The sequence below is a fragment of the Anomaloglossus baeobatrachus genome, chromosome 7 (assembly GCF_048569485.1).
Source record: "Anomaloglossus baeobatrachus isolate aAnoBae1 chromosome 7, aAnoBae1.hap1, whole genome shotgun sequence".
Lineage (NCBI taxonomy): Eukaryota > Metazoa > Chordata > Amphibia > Anura > Aromobatidae > Anomaloglossus > Anomaloglossus baeobatrachus.
In genome coordinates this window covers 5,742,210-5,760,344 of record NC_134359.1, presented here as the reverse complement: position 1 = coordinate 5,760,344, position 18,135 = coordinate 5,742,210, and the positions used below count along the sequence as shown (strand labels likewise).

Sequence of the window (18,135 nt, the reverse complement as noted above, 5' to 3'; positions counted from 1 at the left end):
TGATTACATTTTCATGGCACTGTAGGCCCTGATTTATTAAAGGGGTTGTCCAGGGGTGAAGGTCTGTGACTGCAGCCTTCTGAACATTTTCAGGATTCTCTGATGGCGGGAGCGGGCAGTCATGTGACCATAGGCATTGCGTTTGTAAAATTTGGTTGCATGCCCACTAGACGTGCCAGCATTCCTCAATTCACTTGTATTAAGTCAGGTCACACACGACTAGTTGGAATGTGGTTGGAAGTACAGTTAGGTCCAGAAACAAGGTTCTGGAACATGAACATTTTGTGTTGCTCCTTTTCCTGGTCAGATGCACATTCTCGGATCTGTGATTCTCATGGTGCTGATCCGGTCCTATAGTCTCGGGTACAGACCATACAGTTAGGTCCAGAAATATTTGGACAGTGACACAAGTTTTGTTATTTTAGCGGTTTACAAAAACATGTTCAGAAATACAATTCTATATATAATATGGGCTGAAAGTGCACACTCCCAGCTGCAATATGAGAGTTTTCACATCCAAATCGGAGAAAGGGTTTAGGAATCATAGCTCTGTAATGCATAGCCTCCTCTTTTTCAAGGGACCAAAAGTAATTGGACAAGGGACTTTAAGGACTGCAATTAACTCTGAAGGCGTCTCCCTCGTTAACCTGTAATCAATGAAGTAGTTAAAAGGTCTGGGGTTGATTACAGGTGTGTGGTTTTGCATTTGGAAGCTGTTGCTGTGACCAGACAACATGCGGTCTAAGGAACTCTCAATTGAGGTGAAGCAGAACATCCTGAGGCTGAAAAAAAAGAAAAAATCCATCAGAGAGATAGCAGACATGCTTGGAGTAGCAAAATCAACAGTCGGGTACATTCTGAGAAAAAAGGAATTGACTGGTGAGCTTGGGAACTCAAAAAGGCCTGGGCGTCCACGGATGACAACAGTGGTGGATGATCGCCGCATACTTTCTTTGGTGAAGAAGAACCCGGTCACAACATCAACTGAAGTCCAGAACACTCTCAGTGAAGTAGGTGTATCTGTCTCTAAGTCACCAGTAAAGAGAAGACTCCATGAAAGTAAATACAAAGGGTTCACATCTAGATGCAAACCATTCATCAATTCCAAAAATAGACAGGCCAGAGTTACATTTGCTGAAAAACACCTCATGAAGCCAGCTCAGTTCTGGAAAAGTATTCTATGGACAGATGAGACCAAGATCAACCTGTACCAGAATGATGAGAAGAAAAAAGTGTGGAGAAGAAAGGGAACGGCACATGATCCAAGGCACACCACACCCTCTGTAAAACATGGTGGAGGCAACGTGATCACGTGGTCACTTGTGTTTATTGATGACATAACAGCAGACAAGAGTAGCCGGATGAATTCTGAAGTGTACCAGGATATACTTTCAGCCCAGATTCAGCCAAATGCCGCAAAGTTGATCGGACGGCGCTTCATAGTACAGATGGACAATGATCCCAAGCATACAGCCAAAGCTACCCAGGAGTTCATGAGTGCAAAAAAGTGGAACATTCTGCAATGGCCAAGTCAATCACCAGATCTTAACCCAATTGAGCATGCATTTCACTTGCTCAAATCCAGACTTAAGACGGAAAGACCCACAAACAAGCAAGACCTGAAGGCTGCGGCTGTAAAGGCCTGGCAAAGCATTAAGAAGGAGGAAACCCAGCGTTTGGTGATGTCCATGGGTTCCAGACTTAAGGCAGTGATTGCCTCCAAAGGATTCGCAACAAAATATTGAAAATAAAAATATTTTGTTTGGGTTTGGTTTATTTGTCCAATTACTTTTGACCTCCTAAAATGTGGAGTGTTTGTAAAGAAATGTGACAATTCCTACAATTTCTATCAGATATTTTTGTTCAAACCTTCAAATTAAACGTTACAATCTGCACTTGAATTCTGTTGTAGAGGTTTCATTTCAAATCCAATGTGGTGGCATGCAGAGCCCAACTCGCCAAAATTGTGTCACTGGCCAAACATTTCTGGACCTAACTGTATGTAAATCTGATGCGGCAGTCACCTGATCGCACACTCTCTCCACCGGCACCAGAGCATTCATCCATTTCGGCAGAGCAGAATTGTGCACAATTGTCTTTCTGTATCGGAGTGTGCATTTCTCGGCTCGGGTCAGATTCTGAGCTCGGTGCATTTCTCGGCTCGGGGCAGTTTCTGGTCTCTGTGCATTTCTCGGCTCGGTGCAGTTTCTGGTCTCTGTGCATTTCTCGGCTCGGGGCAGATTCTGAGCTCAGTGCATTTCTCGGCTCGGTGCAGATTCTGAGCTCGGTGCATTTCCCGGCTCGGTGCAGATTCTGAGCTCAGTGCATTTCTCGGCTCGGGGCAGTTTCTGGTCTCTGTGCATTTCTCGGCTCGGGGCAGATTCTGAGCTCGGTGCATTTCTCGGCTCGGGTCAGATTCTGAGCTCGGTGCATTTCTTGGCTCGGGGCAGATTCTGGGCTCGGGGCAGATTCTGAGCTCGGTGCATTTCTCGGCTCGGGGCAGTTTCTGGTCTCTGTGCATTTCTCGGCTCGGTGCAGATTCTGGTCTCTGTGCATTTCTCGGCTCGGTGCAGATTCTGGGCTCGGTGCATTTCTCGGCTCGGGGCAGTTTCTGGTCTCTGTGCATTTCTCGGCTCGGTGCAGATTCTGGGCTCGGTGCATTTCCCGGCTCGGGGCAGATTCTGAGCTCAGTGCATTTCTCGGCTCGGTGCAGATTCTGAGCTCGGTGCATTTCCCGGCTCGGTGCAGATTCTGAGCTCAGTGCATTTCTCGGCTCGGGGCAGATTCTGGGCTCGGTGCATTTCTCGGCTCGGTGCAGATTCTGAGCTCAGTGCATTTCTCGGCTCGGTGCAGATTCTGGGCTCGGTGCATTTCCCAGCTCGGGGCAGATTCTGAGCTCGGTGCATTTCCCGGCTCGGGGCAGAATCTGAGCTCGGTGAATTTCTCGGCTTGGGGCAGATTCTGGGCTCGGTGCATTTCTCGGCTCGGGGCAGATTCTGAGCTCGGTGCATTTCTCGGCTCCGGGCAGATTCTGAGCTCTGTGCATTTCTCGGCTCGGTGCAGACTCTGGGCTCGGTGCATTTCTCGGCTCGGGGCAGATTCTGGGCTCGGTGCATTTCTCGGCTCAGGGCAGATTCTGGGCTCGGTGCAGATTCTGAGCTTGGTTCATTTCTCGGCTCGGTGCAGATTCTGGGCTCGGTGCAGATTCTGGGCTCGGTGCAGATTCTGGGCTCGGTGCAGATTCTGGGCTCGGTGCAGATTCTGGGCTCGGTGCAGATTCTGGGCTCGGTGCAGATTCTGGGCTCGGTGCAGATTCTGGGCTCGGTGCAGATTCTGGGCTCGGTGCAGATTCTGGGCTCGGTGCAGATTCTGGGCTCGGTGCAGATTCTGGGCTCGGTGCAGATTCTGGGCTCGGTGCAGATTCTGGGCTCGGTGCAGATTCTGGGCTCGGTGCAGATTCTGGGCTCGGTGCAGATTCTGGGCTCGGTGCAGATTCTCGGCTCGGTGCAGATTCTCGGCTCGGTGCAGATTCTCGGCTCGGTTCATTTCTCGGCTCGGTGCAGACTCTGGACTCTGTGCATTTCTCGGCTCGGTGTATTTCTCGGCTCGGTGCAGATTCTGAGCTCGGTTCATTTGTCGGCTCGGTGCAGATTCTGAGCTCGGTTCATTTCTCGGCTCGGTGCAGACTCTGGACTCGGTGCATTTCTCGGCTCGGTGCAGACTCTGGACTCGGTGCATTTCTCGGCTCGGTGCATTTCTCGGCTCGGTGCAGATTCTGGGCTCGGTTCATTTGTCGGCTCGGTGCAGATTCTGAGCTCGGTTCATTTGTCGGCTCGGGGCAGATTCTGGACTCTGTGCAGACTCTGGACTCGGTGCATTTCTCGGCTCGGTGCAGATTCTGAGCTCGGTGCATTTCTCGGTTCGGTGCAGATTCTGGGCTCGGTGCATTTCTCGGCTCGGTGCAGACTCTGGGCTCGGTTCATTTCTCGGCTCGGTGCAGATTCTGAGCTCGGTTCATTTGTCGGCTCGGTGCAGATTCTGGGCTCGGTGCATGTCTTGGCTCGGTGCAGATTATGAGCTCGGTTCATTTCTCGGCTGCGGGCAGATTCTGAGCTCGGTGCATGTCTCGGCTCGGTGCAGATTCTGAGCTCGGGGCAGATTCTCAGCTCGGTGCAGATTCTGGACTCGGGGCAGATTCTGAGCTCGGTGCATGTCTCGGCTCGGTGCAGATTCTGAGCTTGGTGCATTTCTCGGCTCGGTGCATTTCTCGGCTCGGTACAGATTCTGAGCTCGGTGCATTTCTCGGCTCGGTGCAGATTCTGGGCTCGGTGCAGATTCTGGGCTCGGTGCAGATTCTGGGCTCGGTGCAGATTCTGGGCTCGGTGCAGATTCTGGGCTCGGTGCAGATTCTCGGCTCGGTGCAGATTCTCGGTTCGGTGCAGATTCTGGGCTCGGTTCATTTCTCGGCTCGGTGCAGATTCTGAGCTCGGTGCATTTCTCGGCTCGGTGCAGATTCTGGGCTCGGTGCAGATTCTGGGCTCGGTGCAGATTCTGGGCTCGGTGCAGATTCTCGGCTCGGTGCAGATTCTGGGCTCGGTGCAGATTCTCGGCTCGGTGCAGATTCTGGACTCGGTGCAGATTCTGGACTCGGTGCAGATTCTGGACTCGGTGCAGATTCTGGGCTCGGTGCAGATTCTGGGCTCGGTGCAGATTCTGAGCTCGGTTCATTTGTCGGCTCGGTGCAGATCCTGGGCTCGGTGCATTTCTCGTCTCGGTGCAGATTCTGAGCTCGGTTCATTTGTCGGCTCGGTGCAGATTCTGGGCTCGGTGCATGTCTTGGCTCGGTGCAGATTCTGAGCTCGGATCATGCTTTAGTTTCTCGTTATTTTCGCATTCACGCTCGGCTGCCGCTTCAGAGGATGGTTTTGTCTTCCTAAGATATTTCTCTCTCCTCAAAAATATTCATTTATCTGATTCCAAACCTTTCTTGTCCCTGAAATTATAAACCCTGTGGCCTCCCTGTTGTGTGATAAGTGGCGGTCTGTGTATAGCTGCATCGGCCTTGGTGTCACTCGGGCTGTGTTCACATTCACTGGTTTTAGGCTTTTTTGTGGCGCTCATGTTCTCGTGTACAGAAACCCCAGGATTTATGGGAACATTTGTTAGAATTTTATATGACTGATTATAATATTGCCGTTTTATATTGTTGTGATTTTATACATTTTATGTTTTTGAGTGTGATTATAACAGTAATTGAGGAAAGTCCAGTTTGTGTCTTGAGGAAGCCATGCAGGTGAAACCCCAGGTCTGTCCCTTGAGGAAGCCATGCAGGTTAAACCCCAGATCTGTCCCTTGAGGAAGCCATGCAGGTGAAACCCCAGGTCTGTGCCTTGGGGAAGCCATGCAGGTGAAACCCTAGGTCTGTCCCTTGAGGAAGCCATGCAGGTGAAACCCCAGGTCTATCCCTTGAGGAACCCATTCAGATGAAACCCCAGGTCTGTCCCTTGAGAAAGCCATGCAGGTGAAACCCCAGGTCTATCCCTTGAGGAACCCATTCAGATGAAACCCCAGGTCTGTCCCTTGAGAAAGCCATGCAGGTGAAACCCCAGGTCTATCCCTTGAGGAACCCATTCAGAGGAAACCCCAGGTCTGTCCCTTGAGGAAGCCATGCAGGTGAAACCCCAGGCCAGGCTGCATTGTTTTATCGCCCTCCATTGTCTCCCGTTTCTTTGTCAGTATCTGTTCTTTGCTCAATGAGGTTGGTTATTTTACGTGATCACGCCTTGTGGCGCGTCGCTACTTTATCGATATCGCTTCTGCCATAAAAAATGAGAAGCTGCCGATCTCTGATGGTCGTGAGAGGAGACATGTGCGGGCTACGGCCTTTGGCAAGCTGACCTGCGGTGGAGGAGCCGTGCTGTTACACCTTGTTCTTTGGTTCTCGTATCACTTCTGACCCTGTTCTTCCGTCCACCGCTCTGACTCTCCCCATCTGCCGGATGTTTGCTCATTCACACCCGTTCAGACTGCGGCCTGTGGAGAGCTGATCTGCGGTGGAGGAGCGGTGCTGTTCCTCTGGAGGCCGGTGTGTTAAGGTTTGTTGGGATACAAGTGATCCCTCGATCTGACCGTTGTTCCAAATTAAAGATATCATGTGTGCACGACGAAAAAGAATAATAATTAATTGGAATCAATTATAACTCTTCCTCTCACGACCAAGGCTGAGGCAAGACTGAAATCTTTATTCTTGGACAATTAGACCACGAAGTAAAAGGGGTGTAAACAAAAGTTTTAGTCCAATCAAGTATCGTAGGTCAGGGCTTCATGACGTAGAGAGATCTGCATATCCTCCTTGGATTGGTCAGTCCAGACTCCAGGAATTTCTTTTGTCCATCTGTCTTGGGTGCAAAACAGGAAATTGCAGCCATCTTTACAATTACATGTGCTGGTATATACTGTGTCTAAGGAAAATACACTGAATATGCAATATACATATATACATGTTAGTAAGAAACAAAAGCATTCACAAATATGTGTGTTAGTTCACATCTACTGAACTATATAACTGAGTCTATGAAATGGCTGAATTAAGTATTTTTGGATACTCAATTCTTTATCCTCAACAGGTGTACTACACATTTACACCTGGTTCTTGGGTTCTCGTATCACTTCTGACCCTGTTCCTCTGTCCACCGCTCTGACTCTCCCCGTGTGCTGGATGTTTGCTCCTTGACACCTGTTCACACTGCGGACTTTTGGGTGGATTTTATTTTGGGAGATTTTAGACAATTTTTGCCTGTTTTTTTTCTGCAGTATTTTCTGCAGGTTTTTGAAGTTTTATTCTCTTTTAGTCCAGTTTTTTTTTTTTGTGACGTCTATAAAATAATAAGAGATTAATGCTGGGACTGATCGGCTGAAACAACATCGCTCCATTAGTATGAATTAGAAATGGAGCGTACCGCGGAGGCTGGGGGCGACGGCCTCTGGTATAAGCTCCTCCCCCGCAGTGTCTGGACGGCTCCTCACGCTCAATATTTCTCTTCCAGACAGAAGTCATTGTGAATTCAGTCTCCTCAGATCTGAAACTTGAATATGGAGCCATCTCAGCGGCCATTTACAGGAAAGCCGGACAAAAACTCCAGGAGGAAATACGGAGGAATTATCATTGGGGCAGAAGAATGATCCCCACGAGGGGCTACAACCTGCCCTGCGCGTACGTGTATCACGTCATATTACAGTCTGGATGGGAGGCCGAGCGGGTAAGTGTATCCACCTCATAAAGGATATCAGCTGCGCAATAGGGTCTGACCTATGTAGGGTTAAATGCTGCCCTGCCTGACTATGTATAAGGAAAGGATCAGAAATGCATGACGCTTTTTTTGTCAACGCATTTCAAAGTCAGCACACTCATTCATCAAGACAAACCACAGCCTCCCTGTATCCGGACATATAAGATCCTTCTGCCGCCACCACTAGGGGAGCTCCCTGTATACAGAGATACATGATAAGATCCTGTCTGCAGCCACCACTAGGGGGAGCTCCCTATATACAGAGATACATGATAAGAGCCTGTCTACAGCCACCACTAGGGAAAGCTCCCTGTATACAGAGATACATGATAAGATCCTGTCTGCAGCCACCACTAGGGGGAGCTCCCTGTATACAGAGATACATGATAAGATTCTGTCTGCAGCCACCACTAGGGGGAGCTCCCTGTATACAGAGATACATGATAAGAGCCTGTCTGCAGTCACCACTAGGGGGAGCTCCCTGTATACAGAGATACATGATAAGATCCTGTCTGCAGTCACCACTAGGGGGAGCTCCCTGTATACAGAGATACATGATAAGAGCCTGTCTGCAGCCACCACTAGGGGGAGCTCCCTGTATACAGAGATACATGATAAGAGCCTGTCTGCAGCCACCACTAGGGGGAGCTCCCTGTATACAGAGATACATAAGAGCCTGTCTGCAGTCACCACTAGGGGGAGCTCCCTGTATACAGAGATACATAATATCCTGTCTGCATCCATCAGTAGGGGGAGCTCCTGTATACAGAGGTACATGATAAGATCCTGTCGTCAGCCACCACAGCAGTACAGCTTCTGATCCCACAGGCAGATTATACAGGTACATAGAGATACATTGTACATAGCAGGGCAGCCTCTGACTCTACAGGCAGATTATACAGGTACATAGAGATACACTGTACACAGCAGTGCAGCCTCTGACTCTACAGGCAGATTATACAGGTACATAGAGATACATAGTACACAGCAGTGTGGCCTCTGACTCTACAGGCAGATTATAGAGGTACATAGAGATACATTGTACACAGCAGTGCAGCCTCTGATTCTACAGGCAGATTATACAGGTGCATAGAGGTACATTGTACACAGCAGTGCAGCCTCTGACTCTACAGGCAGATTATACAGTACATAGAGATACATTGTACATAGCAGTGCAGCCTCTGACTCTACAGGCAGATTATACAGGTACATAGAGATACATTGTACACAGCAGTGCAGCCTCTGACTCTACAGGCAGATTATACAGGTACATAGAGATACATTGTACACAGCAGTGCAGCCTCTGACTCTACAGGCAGATTATACAGGTACATAGAGATACATTGTACACAGCAGTGCGGCCTCTGATTCTACAGGCAGATTATACAATACATAGAGATACATTGTACACAGCAGTGCGGCCTCTGACTCTACAGGCAGATTATACAGGTACATAGAGATACATTGTACACAGCAGTGCGGCCTGTGACTACAGGCAGATTATACAGGTATATAGAGATATATTGTACACAGCAGTGCGGCCTCTGACTCTACAGGCAGATTATACAGGTGCATAGAGGTACATTGTACACAGCAGTGCAGCCTCTGACTCTACAGGCAGATTATACAGTACATAGAGATACATTGTACACAGCAGTGCAGCCTCTGACTCTACAGGCAGATTATAAAGGTACATAGAGGTACATTGTACACAGCAGTGCAGCCTCTGACTCTACAGGCAGATTATACAGGTACATAGAGATACATTGTACACAGCAGTGCAGCCTCTGACTCTACAGGCAGATTATACAGTACATAGAGATACATTGTACACAGCAGTGCAGCCTCTGACTCTACAGGCAGATTATACAGTGCAAAGAGATACATTGTACACAGCAGTGCAGCCTCTGACTCTACAGGCAGATTATACAGTACATAGAGATACATTATACACAGCAGTGCGGCCTCTGACTCTACAGGCAGATTATACAGTACATAGAGGTACATTGTACACAGCAGTGCAGCCTCTGACTCTACAGGCAGATTATACAGGTACATAGAGGTACATTGTACACAGCAGTGCAGCCTCTGACTCTACAGGCAGATTATAGAGGTACATAGAGGTACATTGTACACAGCAGTGCAGCCTCTGACTCTACAGGCAGATTATACAGGTACGTAGAGATACATTGTACACAGCAGTGCGGCCTCTGATTCTACAGGCAGATTATACAGTACATAGAGATACATAGTACACAGCAGTGCGGCCTCTGACTCTACAGGCAGATTATACAGTACATAGAGATACATTGTACACAGCAGTGCAGCCTCTGACTCTACAGGCAGATTATACAGTACATAGGGATACATTGTACACAGCAGTGCGGCCTCTGACTCTACAGGCAGATTATACAGGTACGTAGAGATACATTGTACACAGCAGTGCAGCCTCTGACTCCACAAGCAGATTATACAGGTTCCTAGAGGTACATAGTGCATTGTTTCCATCCTTGGGTCTGTGGCTCCGGGGTCGTTGTGTAATAATGTAATAGTTGTGTGATCTCTTCCAGACTCTACGAGACGTCACCTGGGAGTGTCTGAAGACGGCACATGACCATTCAGCACAGTCCATTTCGTTTCCAGCTTTGGGATCTGGAAATATTGGTTTGCAGAAGCAGACGGTGGCTGACATCATGACGCAGGCGGTTCTGGACTTTGCCAGAGCAAATCAGCGCCGGATGGAGGTGAATTTCATCATCCACCCCAGTGACACGGACACGTTGAAGGTTTGTATGGGGTTTGTGGCACATGGGACTCTGGTGATGCAGGGGTTAACACGCTGTCACTGAGTATAGGGTAGATGTAGGGCCAGAGTGATCCTGGCACTTATTGCCGCCATTACACCCCCTTATACAAGCCCCTTTTATTGTCAGATTGGTGACTGTGGTGGAGCGCTTTGTCCTGGACTAATCGTCCGCTGATCATCACCGTGCCTCTGTGGTGGCCACATACACACGTGGTCAAAATTGTTGGTCCCCCTCGCCCCTCGTTTAATGACAAAAAAACCCACAATGGTCACAGAAATTCCTTGAATCTGACGATAATAATAAATAAAAAAATCATCTATGAAATTGAACAGATGACGTCAGACATTGCTGCTTTTCTGCTTCCACTCGTTAAATCGGCCTGGACAGAAATGATGGAGCCCTCCAGGCCTGGACAGAAATGATGGAGCCCTCCAAGCCTGGACAGAAATGATGGAGCCCTCCAAGCCTGGACAGAAATGATGGAGCCCTCCAGGCCTGGACAGAAATGATGGAGCCCTCCAAGCCTGGACAGAAATGATGGAGCCCTCCAAGCCTGGACAGAAATGATGGAGCCCTCCAGGCCTGGACAGAAATGATGGAGCCCTCCAAGCCTGGACAGAAATGATGGAGCCCTCCAGGCCTGGACAGAAATGATGGAGCCCTCCAAGCCTGGACAGAAATGATGGAGCCCTCCAAGCCTGGACAGAAATGATGGAGCCCTCCAGGCCTGGACAGAAATGATGGAGCCCTCCAAGCCTGGACAGAAATGATGGAGCCCTCCAAGCCTGGACAGAAATGATGGAGCCCTCCAAGCCTGGACAGAAATGATGGAGCCCTCCAGACCTGGACAGAAATGATGGAGCCCTCCAGGCCTGGACAGAAATGATGGAGCCCTCCAAGCCTGGACAGAAATGATGGAGCCCTCCAAGCCTGGACAGAAATGATGGAGCCCTCCAGGCCTGGACAGAAATGATGGAGCCCTCCATGCCTGGACAGAAATGATGGAGCCCTCCAGGCCTGGACAGAAATGATGGAGCCCTCCATGCCTGGACAGAAATGATGGAGCCCTCCAAGCCTGGACAGAAATGATGGAGCCCTCCAAGCCTGGACAGAAATGATGGAGCCCTCCAGGCCTGGACAGAAATGATGGAGCCCTCCATGCCTGGACAGAAATGATGGAGCCCTCCATGCCTGGACAGAAATGATGGTCCCCTTAAAATAATGTGACAAAAGCGAAATGTTACATCAAGGTGTAGCATCACAGGTGTCTACAATCTTGTAATCAGTCAGTGGCCTGTATATAGGGCTACAGATACTGACTGTGCTGTTTGGTGACATGGTGTGTACCGCACTCAACATGGACCAGAGGAAGTGAAGGAAAGAGTTGTCTCAGGAGATTAGAAAGAAAATTATAGATAAGCATGTTAAAGGTAAAGGTTATAAGACCATCTCCAAGCAGCTTTATGTTCCTGTGACTACAGTTGCACATATTATTCAGATATGTAAGATGCATGGGACTGTAGCCAACCCCCCTGGACGTGGCCTCAGGAGGAAAATTAATGACAAAACAAAGAAATGGATAATACAAATGATAACAAAAGAGCCCAGAAAAATGTCTAAAGTGATTAAAGGTGAACTTCAAGCTCCAGGAACATCAGTCTCAGAGCACACCATCTTTCGTTGTTTGAGCTAAAGTGGAGTTCATGGGAGACAATCAAGCAGAGGACACCATTGTTGAGACACAATCATATAAAAGCCAGATTGGAATTTGCCAAACTACATGTTGACAAGCCACAAAGCTTGTGGAAAAATGTCTTATGGACAGATGAGACAAAAATTGAATTTTTTGGCAAGGCACATCAGCTCTATGTTCACAGACGGAAAAATGAAATGTATCAAGAAAAGAACACTGTCCCTACTGTGAAGCATGGAGGAGGCTCTGTTATGTCCTGGGGCTGCTTTGCTGTATGTGGCACAGAGGGTACAATGAAATCTCAAGACTATCAAGGGATTGTAGAGAGAAATGTGCTGCCCAGTGTCAGAAAGCTTGGTTTCAGTCACAGGTCATGGGTCTTGCAACAGGATAACGACCCAAAACACACAGCTAAAACCACCCAAGAATGGCTAAGAGGGAAACATTGGACTATTCGGAAGTGGCTTCTGAGCCTGGACCTAAAACGTCTGGAGAAGGCGACCTTCACACACCGGACACAAGGAGCAAGAGGCTCTTGAGGAGCGGCCAAAATACCTGTCGAGAGGCGCAGAAGTCTGATTGCAGTGATTGCCTCAAAAGGGTGTGCAGCAAAATACAGTGCAAAATACAGTGCAAAATACAGTGCTACCTCGGTTTTCGTTGACATCGCTTATTGCCGGTTTCAGATTTCGTTGATATTTTTTCAGTGGAAAATTTGTCTGGGTTATCGTCGGTTGCTTCGGATTTCGTCTGTGCGTCCACGTGACCATGCTGCTAAGTTTGCAACTGCAAAGGGCGAATCGCACGACGTTCTCCTGCTCAGAGAGGCGATGTGTGAGCATCATCCTGCGTTTCAAAATGTAAGTAACGTCCCTGTAGGTGTGTCCCTTGCTAATCAGTTGGCTAATTAGTTAACCCCTTCCTTGAGCTTCTTCATGGGACCAGAGAAAGTTTCCAGGGCCAGCAGCCTTGAAGAAGAAGGCCAGGCACACCATAGAGTTGAAGAAGGATATGATTGGAAAATATGAGAGTGGCATTAAGATTGCTGAGCTAGGCCTCATGTACGGGAGGTCGCCATCCACCATAAGCTCCATCATGGCAAAAAAGAAGCAATAAAGGAGGCCAATGTAGCGAAAGGTGTGGATATGCTACAACAGAGATCGCAACAACTGAAGAGGTACAACAGTTATTATTAATCTGGATCAATCAAAATCAGATGGCGATTCTGTTTCGGAGGCCATCATATGTGAAAAGGCCAGACTGTTATATGCGGAACTTATTAGGAAAAAGCCTGGGACACGTGCTAGTGCATGTTAAGGCCAGCAGAGGCTGGTTCGATAAATTCGAGAGGTGCAGCGGCACACACAGGGTTACTAGGCACGGCGAAGCTGCGAGTTCGGATAAGTCTGGGGCAGAAATATTTGTGTCCGAATTCAAAGATTACATCAAGGATGAAGGATTCATCCCTCAACAAGTCTTCAACTATGATAAAACTGGAAAAAAATGCCAAAGAGGACGTTCATTACACCAGAGGAGAAAGCACTGCCAGGGCAGAAGCCGAGGAAGGATAGGCTACTGCTAGTGGTGATTGCAAGGTGAAGCCATTACTGGTGGACCATCCAGAAACTCCTAGAGGGTTTACCAGAAACAATGTGATTAAATGTGTGTGATGTGGAGGCCAAATAGGAAGGCATGGGTCACAAGGGCAATTGTCATTGAGTGGATGAATGAAGTGTTTGGCCCAAGTGTGGAAAAAATCCATCCAGGATAATCAGTTGCCCCTTAAGTGCCTCCTGCTGATGGACAACGCTCCTGCTGATGGACAACGCTCCTGCTGATGGACAACGCTCCTGCTGATGGACAACGCTCCTGCTGATGGACAGTGCTCCTGCTGATGGACAACGCTTCTGCTAATGGACAGTGCTCCTGCTGATGGACAACGCTCCTGCTGATGGACAACGCTCCTGCTGATGGACAACGCTCCTGCTGATGGACAACGCTCCTGCTGATGGACAACGCTCCTGCTGATGGACAACGCTCCTGCTGATGGACAACGCTCCTGCTGATGGACAACGCTCCTGCTGATGGACAACGCTCCTGCTGATGGACAACGCTCCTGCTGATGGACAACGCTCCTGCTGATGGACAACGCTCCTGCTGATGGACAACGCTCCTGCTGATGGACAACGCTCCTGCTGATGGACAACGCTCCTGCTGATGGACAACGCTCCTGCTGATGGACAACGCTCCTGCTGATGGACAGTGCTCCTGCTGATGGACAGTGCTCCTGCTGATGGACAGTGCTCCTGCTGATGGACAGTGCTCCTGCTGATGGAGAACGCTCCTGCTGATGGACAGTGCTCCTGCTGATGGACAACGCTCCTGCTGATGGACAGTGCTCCTGCTGATGGACAGTGCTCCTGCTGATGGACAGTGCTCCTGCTGATGGACAACGTTCCTGCTGATGGACAACGTTCCTGCTGATGGACAACGTTCCTGCTGATGGACAACGTTCCTGCTGATGGACAACGTTCCTGCTGATGGACAACGTTCCTGCTGATGGACAACGTTCCTGCTGATGGACAACGCTCCTGCTGATGGACAACGCTCCTGCTGATGGACAACGCTCCTGCTGATGGACAACGCTCCTGCTGATGGACAACGCTCCTGCTGATGGACAACGCTCCTGCTGATGGACAACGTTCCTGCTGATGGACAACGTTCCTGCTGATGGACAACGTTCCTGCTGATGGACAACGCTCCTGCTGATGGACAACGCTCCTGCTGATGGACAACGCTCCTGCTGATGGACAACGCTCCTGCTGATGGACAACGCTCCTGCTGATGGACAACGCTCCTGCTGATGGACAATGCTCCTGCTCATCCTCCTGGTTTGGAGACACATTGTTGGAGGAGTTGAGTTTCATCACAGTGACGTTCTTGCCCCCTAATACCACACCTTTCATCCAGCCCATGGACCAGAATGTCATCTCAAATAACTATACACAAAAGCAATGTTTCCAAGGTGACGTCAGATGCGTAAGAGATTTCTGGAAAAAACATTTCACCATTCTCAAATGCATTAGCCTCCTAGATAAGGCTTGACATCCAGGACCTTGACGTCTTCCTGGAAGACATTATAGCCAGGATGTGTTCTCAAGAGAGATTTTAAAGGGTTTGAGCCTTCCTCTGATGACCCTACACATGTGGTGCAGTCAGTTGTTGATTTGGGGACACCATGGGTTTGGAGGTGAATGGTGAGAATGTGGAAGAATTAATGGATGACCACAGTGAAGAACTCGCCACTGAAGAGCTGCAAAACCTTCACCTAGAAGTGCGACAGATGAAGAGGACGAGGCAGGGGAGAAGGTGCCTTCTTCAGAGAGTAAGGACATGTTCCACATCTGGAGGAAGGTTCAGGGGTTTGTGGAGAAAAATCACCCTGACTAAGCTGGTCCAGGCCGTGCCTGCAGCTTGTTTAATGATAATGTCTTGCCCTATTTTAGGCAAATCTTAAAGAGGCAGCAGAGACAGACGTCTTTGGACAGCTTTGCTGTGCATCATGGGTCCAACGACTCTGAACCTGGTCCTAGTGCCAAATACCAGGGAGGGAGGTGACCTCAGATAGTGCCTCGCCTATGTGCCTCGCCTATGTGCCTCGCCTATGTGCCTCGCCTATGTGCCTCGCCTATGTGCCTCGCCTATGTGCCTCGCCTATGTGCCTCGCCTATGTGCCTCGCCTATGTGCCTCGCCTATGGTCCTGATGGAGGGGATTCCCTTCCAATGATACAGTACAGTATCTGTAATTGCCATGTTACATGTCAGCATTTAGAGATTAGGATTAGTCTTTTACATTCAGGCTATTCCACTTGTTATTGTTTATTAAGCATCTTTATTCTCTATAAAATGAGTTTTTGGTCCGTATGTTGGAATGTTGAAAACAAATTAATTGGATTTACATTGATTCCTATGGAAATGATTGCTTCAGTTTTCATCAGTCTAAGATTTCATCAATTGTTTTCGGACGGATTATCGACGAAAACCGAGGTATGACTGTATTACGTTACGGAGGAGCCATCATTTCTGTCCAGGCCTGGAGGGCGCCATCATTTCTGTCCAGGCCTGGAGGGCGCCATCATTTCTGTCCAGGCCTGGAGGAGGCCATCATTTCTGTCCAGGCCTGGAGGGCGCCATCATTTCTGTCCATTAAGGAATAACGTTTGGAACTCCATTCTATGTCTGAACTGGGTGCAAAAAACCTAAAAAACATCACTATGGGGAGATAAGGTATGCACACCAGTGACTATGTAAGGGGAATACATGGAATAGCAGAAACTGCTGTGTGAATACTGACATGAAAAATTCAATAGCTATATGTAAGAATGAAATGTGAAAAATGGAACTTGCATTACTGCCTTTTGGCGTAGTGTTGGGGCTCTATTGCATTGATCAATTCAGTAGCTAAATTTCTCTTTATTCATATATTCATGGCAGTAATGCAAGTTCCATTTTTCACATTTCATTCTTACATATAGCTATTGAATTTTTCATGTCAGTATTCACACAGCAGTTTCTGCTATTCCATGTATTCCCCTTACATAGTCACTGGTGTGCATACCTTATCTCCCCATAATCATTTCTGTCCAGGCCTGGAGGGCGCCATTATTTCTGTCCAGGCCTGGAGGACGCCATCATTTCTGTCCAGGCCTGGAGGGCGCCATCATTTCTGTCCAGGCCTGGAGGGCGCCATCATTTCTGTCCAGGTCTGGAGGACGCCATCATTTCTGTCCAGGCCTGGAGGAGGCCATCATTTCTGTCCAGGCCTGGAGGAGGCCATCATTTCTGTCCAGGCCTGGAGGAGGCCATCATTTCTGTCCAGGCCTGGAGGAGGCCATCATTTCTGTCCAGGCCTGGAGGACGCCATCATTTCTGTCCAGGCCTGGAGGACGCCATCATTTCTGTCCAGGCCTGGAGGACGCCATCATTTCTGTCCAGGCCTGGAGGAGGCCATCATTTCTGTCCAGGCCTGGAGGAGGCCATCATTTCTGTCCAGGCCTGGAGGAGGCCATCATTTCTGTCCAGGCCTGGAGGGCGCCATCATTTCTGTCCAGGCCTGGAGGACGCCATCATTTCTGTCCAGGCCTGGATGACGCCATCATTTCTGTCCAGGCCTGGAGGACGCCATCATTTCTGTCCAGGCCTGGAGGACGCCATCATTTCTGTCCAGGCCTGGAGGACGCCATCATTTCTGTCCAGGCCTGGAGGGCGCCATCATTTCTGTCCAGGCCTGGAGGGCGCCATCATTTCTGTCCAGGCCTGGAGGGCGCCATCATTTCTGTCCAGGCCAATTTAATGAGTGGAAGCAGAAAAGCCTCATCTGTTCATTTTCTTAGATTTTTTATCTATTATTACTTTTCTCAGATTTAAGTTATTTCTGGGACCATTGTGGGTTTCTCTTTCATTAAATGAGGGGCGACGAGGACCAACAATTGTGACCACGTGTGTTTATAGGAGAGCAAAGAAGGCGTGCTTTATATACAGATCGTACAGAGCGTGCTCTGTATATAGGAGGGTAGTGAGCATGCTTTGTATATAGTATATAGTGTAGAGCACGTGCTCTGTATATAGTATAGTATAGTGTAGCGCGCGTGCTCTGTATATAGTATAGTGTAGAGAGCGTGCTCTGTAAATAGTATAGTGTAGAGAGCGTGCTCTGTATATACAGTGTAGAGCACGTGCTCTGTATATACAGTGTAGAGCGCGTGCTCTGTATATAGAGTGTAGAGAGCGTGCTCTGTATATAGGAGAGTGTAGAGCTCATGCTCTGTATATAGGAGAGTGTAGACAGCGTGATCTGTATATAGTATAGTGTAGAGAGCGTGCTCTGTATATAGGAGAGTGTAGAGAGCGTGCTCTGTATATAGGAGAGTGTAGAGAGCGTGCTCTGTATATAGGAGAGTGTAGAGAGCGTGCTCTGTATATAGGAGAGTGTAGAGCTCATGCTCTGTATATAGGAGAGTGTAGAGAGCGTGCTCTGTATATAGGAGAGTGTAGAGAGCGTGCTCTGTATATAGGAGAGTGTAGAGAGCGTGCTCTGTATATAGGAGAGTGTAGAGAGCGTGCTCTGTATATAGGAGAGTGTAGAGAGCGTGCTCTGTATATAGGAGAGTGTAGAGAGCGTGCTCTGTATATAGGAGAGTGTGGAGAGCGTGCTCTGTATATAGGAGAGTGTAGAGAGCGTGCTCTGTATATAGGAGAGTGTAGAGAGCGTGCTCTGTATATAGGAGTGTAGAGAGCGTGCTCTGTATATAGGAGTGTAGAGAGCGTGCTGTGTATATAGGAGAG

At 48.7% G+C, this 18,135-nt stretch overlaps 2 protein-coding genes across 2 annotated transcripts in view; one reads left to right on the top strand and one right to left on the bottom strand.

The window, feature by feature from the left end:
- The window catches only part of DTX3L (deltex E3 ubiquitin ligase 3L), a 45,071-nt gene extending 43,004 nt beyond the window's left edge, over positions 1-2,067 (bottom strand). The window contains exon 1 of the mRNA XM_075318717.1: positions 2,025-2,067. Within this exon, the coding sequence (XP_075174832.1) occupies positions 2,025-2,067 (43 nt within the window). The remainder of the gene's footprint in view (positions 1-2,024) is intronic.
- Positions 2,068-5,287: 3,220 nt separating this feature from the next.
- PARP9 (poly(ADP-ribose) polymerase family member 9) overlaps positions 5,288-18,135 on the top strand; it is a 33,522-nt gene continuing 20,674 nt past the window's right edge. Inside the window, exons 1-3 of the mRNA XM_075318716.1 lie at positions 5,288-5,305; positions 7,047-7,259; positions 9,860-10,075. Coding sequence (XP_075174831.1) covers positions 5,288-5,305; positions 7,047-7,259; positions 9,860-10,075 — 447 coding nt within the window. The remainder of the gene's footprint in view (positions 5,306-7,046; positions 7,260-9,859; positions 10,076-18,135) is intronic.